This window comes from Trachurus japonicus, chromosome 10 (assembly GCF_045865225.1).
Source record: "Trachurus japonicus isolate A0001 chromosome 10, Traja_1.0".
Classification (NCBI taxonomy): Eukaryota; Metazoa; Chordata; class Actinopteri; order Carangiformes; family Carangidae; genus Trachurus; species Trachurus japonicus.
This window is the reverse complement of record NC_140916.1, coordinates 1428841-1449686: the sequence shown is the minus strand read 5'-3', so window position 1 is coordinate 1449686 and position 20846 is coordinate 1428841. Positions and strand designations below refer to the sequence as shown.

Genomic DNA, 20846 nt, shown 5'->3' with positions numbered 1-20846 from the left:
GGGTGTAAAAATAACCCAATGTTGTAGTTAGCACAACCCAACATTTGGATTGAATATTCAACCCAAAAGTTGGGTCAAAAAGAATAACCCAACCTGTTGGGTTAAAATAATCCAAAAAAGGGGGTTTGTCCTTATTTGAACCAGCAATTGGGTTAAAATTGGGTTATTTTTTAACTTAGTGTGTACAAAAGTGGGCGGGGCCAAGACGGTGCATTATATAGCCTATGACATATCATTCATAAAACAATCAGATTGAGCTGAATTAATCCATTTATTAATTAGTCCGTGATCAATAAGGAGTAAGATGAGTCAGCGAATTTGCAGTTAAAGGAGAATTCCGGTCATTTTTGACCCCTAAATCGTTTTCCTGATGGTCACCCAGTGTTGAGGGAGCAAAAAACTAAAAGACTAAAATTGATGCAGGCAAACCGGAGTTACATCATGGATACCCAGTGCTAGGGATAGCGACAACACTAACCCATGGGGGCAATTCTTTTAACCACAACAAACACTCAAAACCACCACAACAAACACTCAAACAACAATCAAATATCTCTGGTACATGACTGGAATCCTTAGAGACACCACTGAACTCATATAGTGTACAGTAGAAACAGTATAAACAGTATAAACTTTGTGTTTTTGCATGTAGCCACTCACCTCAGACAGCCGAACTCTGAAACATCCTGGAAAGACATTACTATCCGATCGCAGAGCGCCTGCTCTCCCCGCCACAGAAACAAACACTTTTTCCTTGTTGTGATGATTTCTTTACAAAGATAAACGGTGGAGCAGTGCAGTGGTAATGTCCAAAATATCTCCGACTGTTTTGTTTTTTTTGTAAAGAAATCTTCACAACGAGGAAAAAGTGTGAAAGAATTGCCCCCCATGGGTTAGCGTTATCGCATTCCCTTTGCCTGCATCAATTTTAGTCTGCTGCTTGTTTTCATTTTAAAGGATCACTCTGGTTTTGTTTTATATCTATATTTTTTTGTTTTTATTGGTAATTAACAAAAGTTAGGATCAAATCCATCGGTCCGTCTCTGAACTCCGTCCTCCTCCGTCTGCGGCTCCGAGCTCATTAGTTCCTACTGGAAATCTGAACGCACGACTTCGCTCACGTGACACATGAGGTTTAATTTTTAAAAAGTCTCAGTGATTTAGACCTAAAAACAGCTGCTCGCTGTGAAGTTTTAACGACACAGTATAAATAGTGGATTTGTTGGGGACTATTTTCAGCGGCGGATTAATCCTGTGTTTGGATCAGAGGCTTTTAATTTGTACCGTGGTTCAAAAATGAAAAAAAAAAAAACAGGATGTTTGGAAAAGTTTGGGAAACGTTCAGTGTTGTTGTGAAGAACTGAGACGTGACGGATGACGATGAAGAAGAGGAAGAAAGAGATTCATATTGATCCTTTTGTTATTGTTGTTTTGTTTTTTTATCGGTTCACCTGCTTCTGTTCTCTGATTAATCTGTTTCACTAATTATTCAGTTTTCATTTCACCCGATTTAAATTTTCCACGACGTCGATCAAAAGGCGACAGCTGCAGGGATTAACACACACACACACACACACACACACACACACACACACACACACACACACACACACACACACACACACACACACACACACACACACACACACACACACACACACACACACACACACACACACGCAGGCTCAGTTTCCCTCATTATGGTCAAACTGTCACACATCCTCACACATGAACAGAAAGAAAAGAAAAAAAAGAAAGAAAGATAAAGGAGGAAACAGAAAAGAGGAATGAGAGAGGAATATTTGAGGAAGACAAAAGAGAAAGACGAAAGAAAAGAAAAAAGGAAGGAATGAGGAGGTAAAGACGATATGAAGGAGGTGAAGAGATGGAGAGAAATTTAGGTTATAGGAGGACAAAACAAAAAGAGAGATGAAGAGGAGAAGGAGGAGGAGGAGTCGCCGTGATCTTATAAAATAAATAAATAAATACAGAACATAAAGAACAAAGGAAAGGAGGAGGAGGAGGAGGAGGAGATCAATACTCTCATCAATACTCCTCTCCATCTTTGTCAGAGATGAGACACTCCCTCGCTCCTCCCTCTTCTTCTTGTTCTCCTTTACTTCTTCTTCAGTTCAGGTGCTTTTAATGTGAAGGGGCAGCGACAGGAAATGACGAGTTTATCATGAAAACTGATCCAACTGTTCGTGGTGACATCACAGTCTCGGGTGATGATGTCACATAACGAAACACATTAAAGGGATAGTTCACCCTAGAATGATATTTCGCTCATTATCTACTCACCCTCATGTTGACTAAGGGCTGGGAGAAGTTTCAGAGTCCTCCGTGGCTTCTCTGAGTTACAGGGGGTCTTGGCGTAGCAGTGCATGTCCATATAACGGTTGCAAAGGGACACCAGAGCTCTTCGTAAAAAAACACACACAAAAAAACATCCAAATACCTCCATGATGCTCGTATGTAATGTCCGTCTTGTGCTGAAGCCCCAAATTGCGTAATTGTCCCGAAAAAAATTAAATAAGTCTATATTTTAAGCTTGTTTGTAGCGGAAGCTTCTCGAAGCTCCTCTTCCTGGTCCGTCCAAATCTCGCGTGATTTGCGCCGGCGTCAGTGCGGTTACTGCGAATCACGCGAGAGCGAAGAGCTCTGGTGTCCCTTTGCAACCGTTATATGGACATGCACTGCTACGCCGAGACCCCCTGTAACTCAGAGAAGGGACGGAGGACTCTGAAACTTCTTCCAGCCCTTAGTCCACATGAGGGTGAGTAGATAATGAGCGAAATATCATTCTAGGGTGAACTATCCCTTTAAAGATTTACACTTAAGGTTGAATTCCCCCTTAGTTGTTTCACTGAGTCTCTTTAAAGGGATTCACTTTGTTAAGGACAAACATTCATTCATTATTTATTCACATATCTATTAAAAAAAAAAACCAAGTGTAAAAACATTAACATACATCTTTACATCTTTCTTTCTTTCTCAACCTCTCTCTGTCTTCTTTCTTTCCTCTCTTCCCACCTTTCTTTCTTTCTTTCTTTCTTTCTTTCCACCTCTCTTTGTCTTCTTTCTTTCTTTCTTCCTCTCTTCCCACCTTTCTTTCTTTCTTTCTTTCTTTCTTTCCACCTCTCTTTGTCTTCTTTCTTTCTTTCTTTCTTTCTTTCTTTCTTTCTTTCTTTCTTTCTTTCTTCCCACCTCTCTCTGTCTTCTTTCTTTCTTTCTTTCTTTCTCTCTTCCCACCTCTCTCTGTCTTCTTTCTTTCTCTCTTCCCACCTTTCTTTCTTTCGCTCCCTTTCTTCCTCTCTTCCCACCTCTCTGTCTTCTTTCTTTCTTCCTCTCTATCTCCCTTCTTTCTTTCTTTCGCTCTCTTTCTGTCTCTCTGTCTTCTTTCTTTCTTCCTCTCTTTCTCCCTTCTTTCTTTCTCTCTTCCCACCTTTCTCTCTGTCTTCTTTCTTTCTCTCTTCCCACCTTTCTTTCTTTCGCCCTTTCTTTCTCTCTTCCCACCTTTCTTTCTTTCGCTCTCTTTCTTTCTCTCTTCCCACCTCTCTCTCTCTCTCCTTTCTCTCTCCCTTTTTCTCTTCTTCCTCTCTCTCTCCCTCATTTCTTTCTCTCTCCCCACCTCTCTCTGTCTTCTTTCTTTGTTAAATGGCAAACATTACAGTAAGGAGAGGATTTAAGGGTGTTTATTTATATCTTAAGGGAACTTTAACTCAGACTTTAAGGTAAATCTGTATTTAAGGGTTTTTTTTTTTTTTCGTTGCTCGTCGTCGTTAATAAAACCCTGAGAGTGGACGAAGCTGTTTCTACTCAGCTGACAGACACGTGGTTTAACACGAAACTAAATCAGTGTCATTAATGTTTAATGTTGCCGACACACACACATGTACACACACACACACACACACACACACACACACACACACACACACACACACACACACACGCTGCTCTACTTAAACCAGCTTAAACAGAACAGGCTGCATTGATCAGTTACAGAAGTAAAAAACGGCACAGAGGAAATCAAAGCCAAGGTTATGACAGTTAAACAATGGCAAGCAGCAGGATGTGTGTGTGTGTGTGTGTGTCCGTTTGCATGTGTGTGTGTGTGTGTGTGTGTGTGTGTGTGTGTGCGTGTGAGTGCCAACATGACAAGGCCACGCATGTTCACTTCCAGGCTCAGAGAGGCCGTACGTCATCTGATCGCTATGAGCCACGTGCTGCTGTTGGTGTGTGGTAACTCAATCTGTGTGTGTGTGTCTGTGTGTGTGTGTTGAAGTGTTACGAGGATTTAAAAATGAAAAAGTTTCACACACACACACAGGTTCACTTTCGGCCAATCAGAGGGCAGCATTTAGAGGCGGTGACCTCTGACCTCAGCTCTGTTCACACGACATCACCTCAGTGTCTCAGAGGAACGAATAACTCAACAACACAACACAACACACACCGTCTGTCGGAGCGGAGGGGAGGGCAGCGCCACGGACTCATTTACCCTGAGTGCTGCACACACACACACACACACACGTACACACACACACACGCACACACACCGACACGCACACGTGTTGTTGAGCCATACATTACTTATTGCATAGAGGTCTGGGGGCATGCGTATAAAACAATTACATAACCAATTTTCATATTACAAAAAAAGAGCAATAAGGATAATCAACAGGGCCGATTATCGAGATTCAACAAACACATTTTTCATAAACCTACAGATCTTGAAGTTTAATGATCTTGTGGACGATAAAACTGCTCAAATTATGTATAAAGTAAATAATAATCTGCTTCCAGATGGTGTCCAGAGGATGTTTCAGACCCGAACCAGTAGATATGAACTAAGAGGGACTCATGTGTATACAAAAGCAAAAGTACGAACAAATGTGAAACAAAGATGTATATCAATTACAGGAGTCAATCGATGGAATAATCTAGAATTAGAAATCAAACTGTGCAACACACTTAATAGATTCAAAAAGTTATTTAAAAATAATATTATTAATAAATATAAAACTGACTTATAAATACCAGTGTGCTTATAAACTGCTGTATGTAGAATATGCAGGGTTTTTCTTTTTCTTTTTGTTGTTGCTCTGTAAAAATTGTTTAAAATTGAGTGAACGGAAAATGTTAATTTAAGAAGGGTAGGCAAAATAAGCTGATGCTTCAGCCTACACCTTTTCGGTCAAAGTAAATTGATTTGCTTGTTGTGTTTTTGTTCTGATTTGTTTTGTTTTGTATTTATACCTTTATATTATATTTGTCTATTGTATTTGTTTTTATGAGACCGAAATAAACATACTACTACTACTACTACTACTACTACTACTACTACTACTAGTTGAAGTTTTGGCTTCAAACTGTCAATAAAACATGTAGATGTCTGTAGTACTCTGGTCTAGTCCGTACTCTTACAGTCTCCATTACTCTTCTGTATGTCTGTGTAGTAGCTACTCACTCACTCAGTACGTTTACATGCACAACTTAATCCAGCTATGCTCAAAAATCTGATTTTGGCGTCTAATCGGACTTCTGTCCTTGTCCCAGTTTACATGCAACTGAGAAAATCGAATAACTGACGGGAGCGTGTCCTCCTCCTCAACACCAGGTGGCGATGTACCCGTTAGCCGGGCTGCAGACCGGCATTTTCTAACAACAGCGAGATGGTTAATCGTACAGCTCTGTTCATCTCGTACGTAATGTGTGCGTTACTTATTGTGCAGATAAGATGCACGCTATCCCTCGTAGTCACGGTGATTTCAAGAGGCCGAGACAAGAACGCGGCCTGTAACACTACAACAACAGCTTCTGCGACCGGCTTTCTTGGATGTTTTTGTTCCGGGGGGTGTGGAGCATGCGCACATGCGTTGTCCAGTTAAACTCTGATTAAGGCGTATACATGACGGAGAAAGTCGAATTCCAATCGCATTATATCTGGGTGTTTTAATCAGAGTTGGAGAACTCCGAGATTAGTCGGACTAACGCGTTTACATGCACTCAGTTGTCCAGTTATAGTCGGATTAAGGCAATAATTAGTTTTTTGTAAACATACTGAATGGTGACTCTTATTGTGAAAGGTTCATTTTAAGATCACACACACACACACACACACACACACACACACACACACACACACACACACTAGTTTCCTTTAACTGCGAAGACGACAGAGAAACATGAAGTTAAAGTTTCGTCTCCCGGTGAGTTCAGGTGTCAGGTCTCCGGTGGGAGAACTGGGCGCTGAAGCTGCAGCTGCAGTAAACAGATGTCAAGGAGGGACAGACGAGTCTGAACCTGCAGAACGGACTCAGACCGGCCTCACACCACACCACACACACACACACACACACACACACACACACACACACACACACACACACACACACACACTTCCTGTGTGTGTGCTCGGCTGAACAGAGCTCTTCACACAGGAAACGGACGGATCTGCAGCTCAACACCACAGTCAGTCATCATGTATCCATCCATTAACAGGACACACACACACACACACACACACACACAGAGGAGTTCACATACAACAAATTTTGTTTTATAACCAAATTTCACATTTTTATCTTTTCTGTTCTGTGTTCACCAGGACAAAACCGCCGTGTTGTCATATGATATTTTGAGTGCAGGTTTCTTTTTGGTGTTTTAATTCAACAGACACTGGAAGAGAGGGTGGAGCTGTGGAGAAGTAAGAGGCAGATCATCACCTGACCGTCAAAAACAGGAAGGTCAAACTACAACTGTGGCCCTAGATAACGACACACAGCTCCACCTCAAAATTAAACACAAAAAAGAAGAAGTTCACAGCTGTTCACCATGCTATATGTATCATTATGTAACATTACACACATGACACATGAAGCAAATACTCAGAACTACTTGCGCTTTTGAAATCACATTTGCCTCTAAAACAACTCCAAAGTCTTCAAGTCCATAATAAATTGCATTACATCCAGGCTTCAGGAGTGCAAATGTTTTATTTTTTGACTAAACTTGTAAATTCAGTTGTTATTTGTATTCTATTCGTTTTTTGTTTTTATATCTATGATTAATGTGTTGAAACTTTATGTGCTGCCCTTCTTGGCCAGGTCTCTCTTGCAGAAGAGATCTTGGATCTCAATGGGACAAACCTGGTTAAATAAAGGTTAAAATAATAAAGGTAATGAACCTACTCCTAGAACTATAGGGATTATGGCAATAGGAGAATTTGCCAAAATGTTGAGATATCCCTTTAAAGTGTCATGGTGTTGGTCTAGCAGCAGCCAGCCACACCCTTAAAACTAACTCTGGTTCATCATCTCATTTTCTTTTAAATGGAACCAGAACTTGAAAGATAAACAACACGTTGAAGTGAAGAAGACTTCAAACCAGTGAATAAGACTGAGAACTAACTACGAAAACATTTGGTGAAGTAATAACAGAAGTGAGAAGTAGAGTTATTTTCATTTTCAACTGGACTTTTCTTTCTTTTTGCAACCAAAGGAAAAGGAGCCGCGCTTTGATGAATGAATTCAGGTTTAAAAGGCCTCATTTTCTAGACGTCCATTTTAATATATGGGCCACATACAAATCCTCACCTTTGACCTTTGACCTTTAAGCACCTAAAATCTAGTTGGACGTTTGGGTCCAAATCTGAAGAGGGTCCACTGACTCATCCACTCATAGTGCACCACATAGGGAATGACGGAAAGAGAGGATGTGATTCTGCATCGTTGTGGTGGTTGTTTTGTTTCCTGGTCGATAAATTGTTGAAATATCAACGGTGTGGAAGTTTGGTTTTGTCAATGAACTCCTGTTGTGTGTCCCCATCGTGAGCGTGCACGGTGCTGGTATTATTTCCATCTTCTTGTGCATGTGCAACCAGTAAATTTGCTTGTTTTTTACATTTTTAACCCTGGTGAAATGTGGAAGTGGCGACTCAGAGAAACTGAAATCTCTCACTACAGGTGTCAGGTCAATGTGTGTGATGATCATGATTGAAAAGGAAATGTGAATATTTGCTTTTCAAGTCGATTTACGGCGTGCAACCCTAAATCTTCTGCTTGCCACTGTGCTCCTGGTGAAAAACAAGTTAATCTGAAGCCCTGAGTGCACTATATCAGTGACGGGGCGATTTCAAACACAGCTATTGTGTGATGGAGAGATGACCTGAAAACAGTATAATGATAACGATAACGATACTTTTTAAAATTCAGGTGTCACGATAGTCGGCAGTAAAAGCAGATAATCAAAAGAATAATCAAATAGTAGAATAAATAGTTACGTATATACAAATATTAAAGACACCACGGTTGTAAAACGGAAAGGGTTGAACCGTGCAGTGGCCTCACTTATTTGTCGCCAACACAGAAACATTTAAACATGTTTCCTTGATTCCTAACCAATAAATCAGACTGGATCATTGTACATCAGACTTCAACTTCTCTTCCTCATCAGTCGCTCGTTTTGTCTCATGCACCAGTGACTGAAGTTAAAGCAGAAGTAAGCGATCCGGTCGTTTTGGCTAACTTCTTCTTGTCAGCCGATGGAGTTAGCAGTCCCTGCCCTCGTCCCTACGTCACCAGATTCAGGCGCATCCCTTGGCTGCACACACAGAGAGGACCGCCCCTTTATGCCGTTCTCTCTCCTCATTGGATAAAGGTTGTAGGATACAAGGAATGTTTTCTCCTCGGCTCAGAGCAGAGCAGAGTGACTGACAGACCCGTGTTTCAGACCAAACACTCTATGTACGTGATTGCCGTCGGAAGATAGAACTATTTAAGACTTACAGTATATTAAAGCAGAAGTAAGCGATCCGGTCGTTTTAGCTAATGCTGCGTTCCAGGCAGGCTTTTGAAACCGTAAATTACAGCTTCAAGTCACAACTTACGACTTTGTAGCGTTCCAGGCAACCCACTCGTGTTTCTCCGACCTGTTTTACCTGTGAAAGTCACTATAACGGCCACTCGTAACTTCTGACCTGTGAACTCGTACCAGATCGAACTGGTACGAGTTCACAGGTCGGAAAAACACGAGTATACGGGCTGCCTTGAACGCACCATAACAGTCCTCGTCCCGACGTCACCACATTCACGGCGTCCCTTGGCTGCACACACAGAGAGGACTGCCCCTTCATGCCGTTCTCTCTCCTCATTGGATAAAGATTGTAGGATACAAGGAATGTTTTCTCCTCGGCTCAGAGCAGAGCAGAGTGACTGACAGACCCGTGTTTCAGACCAAACACTCTATGTAAGTGATTGCTGTCGGAAGATATAACTATTTAAGACTTATATTAACACAAATATTCCGCTTACTTCTGCTTTAACTCACGTGGCACGTGCACACACTCGTATCACGGTGACGATGGTAAAACAATAAACAAAAGCTGTTCAGCTATACTTCTATATATCCTACTCCTTTTCCAAACTTGTGCATATTATGATTTGATGATGCTTAGCCTATATATATATATTTTTTTTTTCATTTTAGACATGTTCTTTCAAAATAAATTCATTCATTCATTCATTCATTCATTAAATCACACCTACTGTACAACAGCAGCAACAACAACACCACATGTTGCATGACTGTGATCCTGTAGATTGTGTAAGTTTTTGCACCTGCAGCTTTGACGTCAATAAAAACACAAAATCCCTCTCATCCCCCCGTCTCAACCTCATGTCTTCTTCTCCCTGACGCTGACGGCTCACGAGAGAGAGAGAGAAAAGAGAGAGACGTCTCCTCAGGTAAACGTGTGTCACTCGTTACAGTCGCTGACGTTTGATGAACCGACTCCTCACCGACTCAGCCAGCCAGGTGCAGCCGCCGCGGAGTCGGTGAAATGTTTTGAGGAAGTGATGAAAGAGAGAGAAACACGAAGGAAATTGTGAAGTAAGAGATGTAACTGAGGTGAAATTGTGAAGCATGTGTGTGTGTTTGTGTGTGTGTGTGTGTTTGAGGCTGTAAACAGACACAGTGAGCAGCTACACACCTTCATTCATAAACCAACCGAACCGTCAAACAGAGAAGGAAGTTTCTCCAAATTATCAGACCGTACTCGAACGCACCGTCACACTTGTGAGGAGTTCCTGTGTAGGTGTTTTCAAACAAACGCTTGACTCCTCCCTCCTGTTGTGCACCGTGTTTCAATCCAAGTGCTCCCAAGAGCCTCTAGACCTTCGAATTTTTATGGTTGAATTTTACAGTTTTTCTAAGATTGCTAAGACACATTTCTCGAAAGCTTCTCTCATTTTCTCTAAACTGTGAACACAAACCCCAATTTTCAAGCTACATTCACAAAACCTCAGACTCTTCTTGCAAAACCAAACTTTCACCTCAAAACAGTTCAATCTGCGCCCAAAACTGAACTATGTTGTCAAATCGTGCCCCGAGTCAATCAAAATTAAAAACACTACTGAGCAGTCACTAAACACTACATAGAAAAATAGAAAACACAACGTTCAGCACATGAAGCTGTAGAGTTTAGTTTAGTTTAGTTTAGTTTATTATTACGGGACAGTGTACAATACCATTAATCAAGAACAGAGAAGAGATGGTTGTACCAGATTTAGCCACTACGGCTAATTTCCATCTGTAGTCCCAGTTTATTAGAAATAAATGTTTATTGTTCACTGTAGGCTAAATGCATGTTGCAAAACAAAAAACCTGTGCATTTAGCACTTGTACATAAAAAAGTACAAAAAACAGAAATCCTGTGCATTTTACACGTAGCACTTGTACAGTACAAAAACAAACAGAAATCTTGTGCATTTAGCACTTGTATGCAGTAAGCCTACGTAAAAATAAAGTACAAAAATATAGAAATGAGAAGTGCACAACTCAGCCACAGCGTAATTTCTCTGTACTGGATCAGGCCACAGGACTTCATCCTGAACTAGCTACAGTATATGTGCCCTCACAACATTGGACACAAGTGTGATGAATTTTGAGTTGTTGTGTTCAACCGGTGACACCCGTGCTTTAGTTGTGTTTGACTTTTGCCACCTGTGCTCAGCATTATGCAACACAGCTGCATCACAATGAAAAGGTGTTGGTAAGTTGTGTCTAAACAGGTGAAAAGTGCTGATGGTTTTGCCAAAAGAAGTGACTGGTTCAATCAGTGGGTTCAGACAACTGAGAATTTGGTTCAGACAACAGAGTTTAGTGTTTTAGCAATTGAGAAAAACTGTAATGCAAAACCAGAACTCAGCCCCCACCCGCCTTGCTGGAAAGTACAGTAGATGCATCACAAACCAAGCACACCCTTTCCTTCAGGAGCCGCCTGTTCTCTCCACCTGCCGGCTGCAGACACACGGACACACACACACACACACACACACACACACACACAGACAGACAGAGCGTTGTCTCCGTCTGTAACCACAGACATCACCTGTTCCACAACAGCTGCAAACGTCTCCCTGCTGCGTGATGAATCATAAACCAAGCGCTCCCCTCTCGGCTGAGTGTTTCTGAAGCGGAAAATTATTCAGAACAACAAGCAGCTCAACAAAAAACACACTTCAACCCGTCCCCACTACCTCCACCGTCCTCCTCCTGGGCTGTAAAGGTGTCCCAAACCAAGCGCTCCCGTGGACCTGAGGCTGCAGCTGACAGCTGAACTATCTCCACCCCTCTGTGTGTAAACAGCCACATGTTGTTCCCACATCACAGCTTCAAGCAAAACACGTAAACACAGGCCTGCAGGCTGCATACTGGACGTTAAATCAAGCGCTCCCTCACTCCTGGGGCAGTTAAGGACTGTCAGTTCTCACACTGTAACACTGTCTCCTCCCCCCCCAAGGGCCTGCTGCTAGGGAACTATAAATGAAGCGCTTCACAAATTGCACACAAAATCCAAAAATCCCTCACGTCCCCACCCCCAATGCCAACTGTGCCACCACATTGCAAACCAAGCGCTCCCTTTTTTTTTTTTTTTATCTCTGCATGATGCACGCTAATCTCCACACACTCCCATCCATCCACACCACCCCATCGTTTGGCATCACGAACCAAGCGCTCCTCCTCCTTTTGATTTGAGTCCAAACTTCATCATTTCATCTTCTGCAATCAGGTTAGGCGTCACAAAACAAAACAAGCGCTCCTTCACTCGCTCATCATGTTTAATGTCCACGATAAAACAAAATCAAACCAACCCTTCTTCCTGTTCTTTCCCTTTACACCATGCCCCCTTTACCTGGCATGTGGGGCATCATAAAACAAGCGCTCCCTTGAGCCACTCTACACCAGAGTTTCTCTCCACATGTAGAAGGGAGCGTTTAATTTACTCAACAACACGTTCTTCGTTTAAAGCCGATTTCAAACCAACCCATCCTGCTGTTTGTGATGCATTATGAATCAAGCGCTCCCTTCGTCACCTCATCCTCCTGACATTTAAATGCATCTTGCAACAGAATCACACCCCCCCCGTCTAGATCACAAACTAAGCGCTCCCCTCAAACCCTGAAGCTTAACTCCACATACACAGGAGCAATTATCCTCCATCCAGTGGTGTCAAAATCAAGCAACCCTTCTCCACGCTGCAATGTAGACTCTCTCTCCTTGGCTGTGGTGGCTCATGAACCAAGCGCTTCCTTCAATACCCACAAGTTCCCACAAACAAAAATCAAACCCTCTCTTGTTTTCCTTGCAATTTCTAAACCCCACTCCTCCTTTTATATGGGACGTGCTGTGTCACAAATCAAGCACTCCCTTCATTAGGCTACTACTTCATGAACTGGAGGTTTCCTTTCACATTCACCACCAGCATCATTTCCCCTTTTCTTAATCTTCCTGCAACAAAAATCAAGCCAACCCTTTGCCCCCTCTATCTCTCTCAGCTCAACTGGAGATAAGAGTCATGCATGACAAATCAAGCGCCCCCTTCGTTACCTCATCCTCCTGACATTTAAATGCATCTTGCAACAGAATCATCATCCCCAACCTGCTCCACCACCCCACAAACCAAGCGCTCCCCTCAAACCCTGAAGCTAACTACACCTTCCAATGGTGTCAAAATCAAACTACCCTTCTCTACTCTGCAATCTCTCCTTGGCTGTGGTGGCTCATGAACCAAGCGCTTCCTTCAATACCTCGAGATGCTGGAGGTTCCCACAAACAAAAATCAAACCCTCTCTTCTTGTTTCCTTGCAATTTCTAAACCCCACTCCTCCTTTTATATGGGACGTGCTGTGTCACAAATCAAGCACTCCCTTCATTAGGCTACTACTTCATGAGCTGGAGGTTTCCTTTCACATTCACCACCAGCATCATTTCCCCTTTTCTTAATCTTCCTGCAACAAAAATCAAGCCAACCCTTTGCCCCCTCTATCTCTCTCTCTCTCTCTCTCAGCTCAACTGGAGATAAGAGTCATGCATGACAAAGCAAGCGCTCCCCTTCAATACGGTAGAGTCATGCACACAACACAAGCATCTTGGGGTTTTTTTTTGCTCCTTTCCTCCTCCTCCTCTCTGAGTTGGGATGTGGTGCACCACAAACCAAGCGCTCCCTAGATTACCTCAGCTCTGGACTGGAGCTTCCCCTCACAATCACATCATCACCAGCAGCAGCAGCAGCAGCAGCAGCAGCAGCAGCATCATGTGTGTTTTTCCTGCAACAGAATCAAATCAAGCCTCCTCTCTACACCTCCTCCCCCTCTCTACACCTCCTCTTACTCCTTACTCACTCCTCTCAGCAGGCATGTGGTGCATCACAAACCAAGCGCCCCCCCCTTTCACCTCCAACACCATCTGAAGAAGCCTGCAGCCACACATCAACACCGTCTCTCCCTCTGTCTCTCTTTCTCTTTTTCTGCAATAGGCTATCCAAAACACAAAGCGGAGCTGCAACAAAACTGACGCTTCACCCCGGACGGAGTGTGGAGCCTCCACGCACACGCATTATTACACACACACACACACACGCATTACACGCACGCATTACACACGCACAGTCTTACCTCTGGAGCTGCTGAAGGCGGTGTACCAGGACAGGGAGACCAGCCCGCACAGCCCGAACAACAAGACCGTCAGGAAGGAGACATTTCGGAGCCTCATCTCCGGAGCCCCGGGAGCATGTCCGCACCGAGAGGGGGGAGTGGGGGGGAGGAAGGAAGGAAGGAAGGAGAGAGAGAGAGAAAGAGAGGGATGGATGGAGGGTGGGGGGAGAGAGAGAGGAGGCAGGTAGGTAGAGAAGAGAATGAGAGGCAGAGAGAGACAGGTAGACAGACACAGGCGGTGAGAGGAGACGGAGAGAGGCGGGCGGAGCTGTTGCCGTCTGAGCAGCAGCAGCGAGACTGAGAGAAAAAGAGAAAGAGAGAGGGAGAGGGGAGAGAGAGGGAAAGAGAGAGAGAGAGAGAGAGGAGGGGGGAGGAGACAGAAACAGGTAGAGAAAGAGACACAGGGAAAGAGGGGAAAGGGAGAAAAAGCGTGAGGAACACTAGAATAAAAATGTTATTATGATGATAATCGTCATTATAAGAGGCAACATCTGATCACAGGTATTAATAATCGATTTTAATATTATATCAATCAATATTATGTTAAAACCAACAATAATAAATATAGCTCAAAGTATAAGGATATAAATAAGTGTAATTATTATATAAATGAGTCAAATAATGCATAATACGCATAGTTTTGGTTTGACACTCTGAGATAGCCACGCCCCCCTCATTTGAATAAACCACCCAAAACAAAAACATTAGTAGATGTAAATGTAGAAATAATAAATATGTAAAATAGATAAAATTCTTGAAATATACTTATATAAAGGAAAATATAAATAATAGAGGCAACATCTGATCACAGGTATTAATAATCTATATGAATATTATATGAATCAATGTTCTGTTAAATCCAACAATGATAAATATATCTCAAAGTATAAGGATATAAATAAATGTAAGAATTATTATATAAATGAGTCAAATAATGCATAATACGCATAGTTTTGGTTTGACATGCTGAAATAGCCACGCCCCCCTCATTTGAATAAACCCCAAAACAAAAACATTAGTAGATGTAAATGTAGTAGCTAATAATAAATATGTAAAATAGATAAAATTCTTGAAATATATTTATATAAAGGAAAATATAAATAATAGAAGCAACATCTGATCACAGGTATTAATAATCTATATGAATATTATATGAATCAATGTTCTGTTAAAACCAACAATAATAAATATATCTCAAAGTATAAGGATATAAATAAATGTAAGTATGAAAATGAGTCAAATAATGCATAATACGCATAGTTTTGGTTTGACACTCTGAGGTAGCCACGCCCCCCTCATTTGAATAAACCACCCAAAACAAAAACATTAGTAGATGTAAATGCAGTATTAATAAATAAAAGTTAATATCATGTAAAATAGATTTAAAAATTCTTGAAATATACTTATATAAAGGAAAATATAAATAATAAATAAATAGCTTTGGTGTGAGGCTGTGGGATGACCACGCCCCCTCATTTGAATATCACAGAATAAAACAACACAACACTGGAATTAAGAAATAAAAGCCTACAGGTATTAAGTAAATCTGAAATAAATAAATATAAATGACTATACTTAAGTGTAAATATACTTGTATGAGTAAGTCTGTGAATAAATACATTTAAATATGATAAATAAATTAAAAATTAAAGACTCTGGACATGAAATGTGGAGTTACAAAATAAAAGCCCCTGTCACATCAGAGGTTTCAGAGGTTGTTGGTGAATCCCCATCACTCCACAGCAGGTTCAGTGATGTTTAACATCAATAAACACATAAACATCAGCAGCAGAAACATGAAGTGAGTCGAGTCCGTTGAGACAGAAAAAAAAAAATCCTCATGGGATTCAATCAAAAGGACGAGAAGATGTGAACCAGCGGATGTTTATATCTCAGCTTCTCCCTATAATGTCTCAGTCTGAGACGTCAGTTAATGTAAATGCCAGGCTCATATCCATCACTGCTGCTTGATTAAATATATATATATTCACATTTATATATACTGTATATATCTATATCTGTGAACAGAGCTGCAGCTTTAGTCGACCTGCACACCGACACACAAACACACAGACAGAGTCCATGAAGAAAAACGCTGCTCACAAAACTGTGAAGAACATGGACAGAAGTCTGATGGATGTCGGCAGCTCACTGTTCTGTGGCCAGATGAAACCAGAAATATAAATAAATGTGTGAGGTGCAGAAGAGGTCCAGCATGTTTGGTGTGGACCAGAACCAAGACCAGAACCAGAACTACGGATGTTTTATCTTTCACTCTATTCACTTTGCATTAAATAACCACAAATATCCACATCAAAGACACTGTGAAACTATTTTGTCTTCTTCAGTCTTTTTTTTTTTACACTGTTTTTATTTTGAATTCAGTATAAAATATGTTTGGATCAGGATCATTTGATTCATGTTGATGTAACTCTATCTGCAGCGTATTCAGAGTCCTGCAGCGCCACCTGCTGGAGGTGGAAGATCTCAGCTCCTGCACCTACAGTAACTCACTATTGAGAAACAATTACTACACTAAAGATTTTGCAGCATTTGACTTAAGTGAAAGTTTAAACAGAACCAGAAGTAAAGTGGAGTGTACAGGAGGGTTGAATTACAGGTTATAATAGCTACATTATCTTCTAGAGTTATAATTCAGTGGTATGTGATGCCATGTTGTTATGATTTCATTTCTGTCATTGTGTGTTTTAATGTGAGTCTTGTAAGCTAATAAGTAAAAGCCTCCCATTGGATAATTACTGCAAAAAAAAAAAAAAAAAAAAAATATATATATATATATATATATATATATATATATATATATATATATATTGCCATAATCCCTATAGTTTTAGGAGTAGGTTCATTATTTTTAATTGTCGGTGCATGTTGTTTTTAGACAACATGGTGCACGGTATTTTCACATTTCCCTCATCAAACTCATCAAATACTACACGAGCCAACAACTCCAAACGCTCTGATGGATGATAGTTGTGACCTAAACTGTATTAACAATGTCACACAACGAGCTGCTTGGCTCAGACTCAGAGGCATCGTGATTGTTTCCTCTGCAGGTGTAAGACAGCCTATAGCCTACCGTACACTCACTGTGTCACACCGACACCTACTGGTCACATTAATCAGGTGCAATGAGCAAACACAAAGCAATGAATGCAGTTCAAATTATAAACTTTATTTTGTTTCCCAGGGAAGGGAGGCTTTCCTAGAAGAGATTTTGGCATCTGGAGTAAACACACACAACCAGTACAAGCAGCATCCAGGGACACAAAAAGGTGCTGGAACTGGCAAAAGACTGAAGCTAAGCTAACAGAACATTTGTGCAATAATATCTGAATCATGTTGGCGTTATAATAAGCTTATCATAAAAATAAAAACTAATTTTTAAACCACACTAAGAACCAGTGGTGGACAGTAACGGAGTAAATTTACTTGAGTACTGTACTCAAGTAGGTATTCAGAGGATTTGTACTTTACTTGAGTAGGCTATTAGATTTCTTTGGTACTTATTACTCTTACTTGAATACATTTCCAAGACAAATATTTATATTTATATACTCAAGTTAATTTCTAGGAAGGCTGAAAAGTACTCGTTACTTTCAGGTCTGCTCTTTTTTTTTTTTTTTTTCTAAGCTTGGACCACAAGCTGTGTTTGTCAAAAAAGGAAACCCTAACTCTAAAAGCAGCACATCAGTGCAGGTGGTTTCAAAGAGTTAATTCTCAGAAACAAGAGTTCAAAGCTCCTTAAACTCATTTAGAAAAAATTATAGTAATTCATTGATGTGAAAAATAAGAAATTTACTCTTAGGCTACTCTTACTTAAAGTAAATTTAAAAGCATGTACTTTGGATACTTAAGTACAAGTAGGCCTACCTTTAAAAGTACTTTTTTACTCTTACTCGAGTAACATATTGTCGACTGAGCTACTTTTACTTGTAACGGAGTACATTTTGACCAGTATTTGTAGGCTACTCTTACTCAAGTAATGGGGTCGAGTACTCTGTCCATCTCTGCTAACAACAAGCAGCCGTCTGCACAACTTCTTGAATTGAATTGAATTGAATTCCTTTTATTGTCATTCATACCAAGGTACAAACGAAATTTAAAATGCAAACCTCCATGTGGTTTAAAAACATCAATGAAGATAAAAAAGACATAGGCTACACACAATCAACAACGATAAGACAGTAAAATTCAATATTGCACAGTTCCTAAAGTGCAGTGTTAAGTCAAGAGGTTTTGAACTAAAACTCCCCAGTCTGGTCTGTCACTTTTTTTTTTTTTTTTTTTACTTTTGTCCCCCCAGAAACACTTCTCTTGTGTTGTGACTTTGTACCAGCCCAATTTGGTTGCAATGTGTTGGCCTTTAAGAGCCTCCAAGCAGGTGTCATCTGGTTGTGTGTGTGTGTGTGTGTGTTGCCATGGTAACATTGGATCCAGGCAGGCTGAGATCGCCTCGGGGTGAGGTGAGGTGTCTAAATTCTTTAGAAATGTTTGGAAATAAGTCAGTTTTTTTTTTTTTTAAATTTTATCTCAAAGAAACGGGTTCACTCGCACTACTACACGAGCCTATTGTCAAAATAAAAACCGGTCTGACACACAACAGAGCGGTCTAAAATATCTCTGTTACTACTTGCTGCCCTTCCTCCTGCTGTTTCGGGAAGAAGGCAGACAGAGCGCGCTCACGAGGGTTGCCAGGTTTGTGAGGCAAAGGCAGCCAAACAGCAACTCAAAAACGTCCCCAAGACCAGCCGAATATCAGAACTCAAAATATGCCCATAAAAATACATACAGTATATGTTGCTTTTGAAGTCCAGCAACATTGCTTTAATTGCAAATATATAATACCTAAAAAATACAACCATAAATAATAAAGACAATTTTCCCTAAACAGTTCTTTCACGTCTGACTGTGCACACACACGCTTTAACCCAAGGCAGTGTCCAAAATCACTCAGACAGCGAAAACCCTAGCCTGATGCATCAGCCGCTTATTTCATTACATTTCAAAAAGCGTCTGAACCTGAGCCATAGGGATTTGTTTGCTTCCGGGAGGCGGTTGCTTACATTTGCTTCAACTAATCGCTGCTGCTTGGTGGTCACGTGTGCTATACACCGGTTAAGCTCATAGGTTAATCTTGAGCGCTTGAGTTCAACGTCATCGCCTTCACTTACCCGTCTGTTCGCTGATTGGTCCGTCCGCTCTGGCGGACGGAGCAAACCGAAACGCATTGCTAGTGTCCTGACTACATTGTTGAGGCAAATGAAATTTGCCGGAACCAGTAGGCGGCGCTAGCCTGGCTACGAAAACCCTGCCAACACGCAGACATAATTTTTTTTTTTTTTACCCGGGGTAACCAAAGGGGTGGATCGGATTACGCGCAGGCGTAACTCACAGTCGGCCATAATGGAACGGGCAACTTGCTCTGACTCTGGCTGCAGTTACAGTGCAGCAGGTGATCCAGTCATCTTCACTAAAAAAAACTATTCAGTTCTCTGTGAAAAAATAAATCAGTATGTAGCTATTACTTTAACTATTTGCATAATGTTACTTTTTATTTAAAAATAAGTACAAGATTAAAATTATCTGTGATTTTAAAGGGACAACGAGGAGTTTCTATTTGGTTATTAAAAAAAGTCTCACGTTAATGTATGAATATACGCTACCCACACTTATTAATGGGCCCATTTTCGATAAATATATCATTTTGTCTCTATCGTTATTTTGTTATTATTAGTGGTGGCCGAAATGCTGGTCGAGCCGACCAGCGTTTCGTTACTTTCGGTTTCGTGGCGAGTCATGAGAATAACGCCGCTCAATCGCCGTTTATGGTCGAGACTACGACGGTATGTGATCGTCTTTGAACCTCTGACTTTAATTCTTGATGAATGAAAACACGAGTCTGTCTTGCGCCGGTCAAAGAATTTCACGGTGCGCGCGGAGGCTCATAAATGTAGTGTGAAAACGCTTCGCTTTTCCAAAACTCCTCGTTGTCCCTTTAAGTATGCGGCATCATAACTGCATAAACGTTCATAAAAAATCAAACCGTTTGGAAATCGGACAAAAACTGAGCAAGTTCTGGTCAGAACATGCACCATAGGCTGTAATGCTCTGAGGGAGAGAGTTGCCCGTCCCAAGATGGCCGCCGTGTGGCTTCGCTGTGTCATTGGGCAGCAGCGGCAAAGATCTATCTATGGCAAAGATAACCACAGAGTCTATGGCAAAAAACCCTGCCAACCCGCGGGCATAATATTTTTTTTTTTTACCCGGGATAACAGCAGAACTGGCAACCCTGACGAGCATGAGCACGACGACGTCGGTTTCCACGACTACACTCTACGTACGTCGGTGCCATAGACTGTAAAAAGAATGGACGTAGCGTCCGTGACGTCACCCATTGGTTTTGGGGAGTCGTTTTTGTGACTCAAATATGGCGGCCTGAACAGCGCCATGTTGGATTGGCCGGCCGAGAACCCGCCCACTGGCCTCGAAGCAGCCTGTCCACGGAGCTGCTCGGACCTGTCACTCAACGTTTCCGCGCCCTGATTGGCCAGAATTTTAACCTAATAACAGTAAAACTATAGAGTTAAAAAAAAATTCACCCCCCTCAGAGTGTGTGCGGGGGTAGAAACTATCGATTGAGACGAAAAAACGTTCTGACACCAGGCTTTTAACATGTTTACTGAGGATGTAAAGTCTACGATTTTAACATGGGGGTCTATGGGGAATGCTCCCTTCTGACACCAGCCCCCAGAGGAATCCGAGGGGATTGCAGTTTTTTGAACGCGGAAGTGAGCTTCACTTCTCAGACCGACAACTGCCCCCTTG

The 20846-nt window shown here is 41.5% G+C and overlaps 1 protein-coding gene across 2 annotated transcripts in view; it reads right to left on the bottom strand.

The window, feature by feature from the left end:
- The window catches only part of mgat4b (alpha-1,3-mannosyl-glycoprotein 4-beta-N-acetylglucosaminyltransferase B), a 132197-nt gene extending 117903 nt beyond the window's left edge, over positions 1–14294 (bottom strand). For both annotated transcript variants that reach the window (XR_015036854.1, XM_085788961.1), the window contains exon 1: positions 13962–14294. Coding sequence is in view for 1 of the 2 variants with exons in the window: in XM_085788961.1 (XP_085645087.1) it covers positions 13962–14058 (97 nt within the window). In the remaining variant the exon portion in view is untranslated. The remainder of the gene's footprint in view (positions 1–13961) is intronic.
- Positions 14295–20846: the final 6552 nt, after the last annotated feature.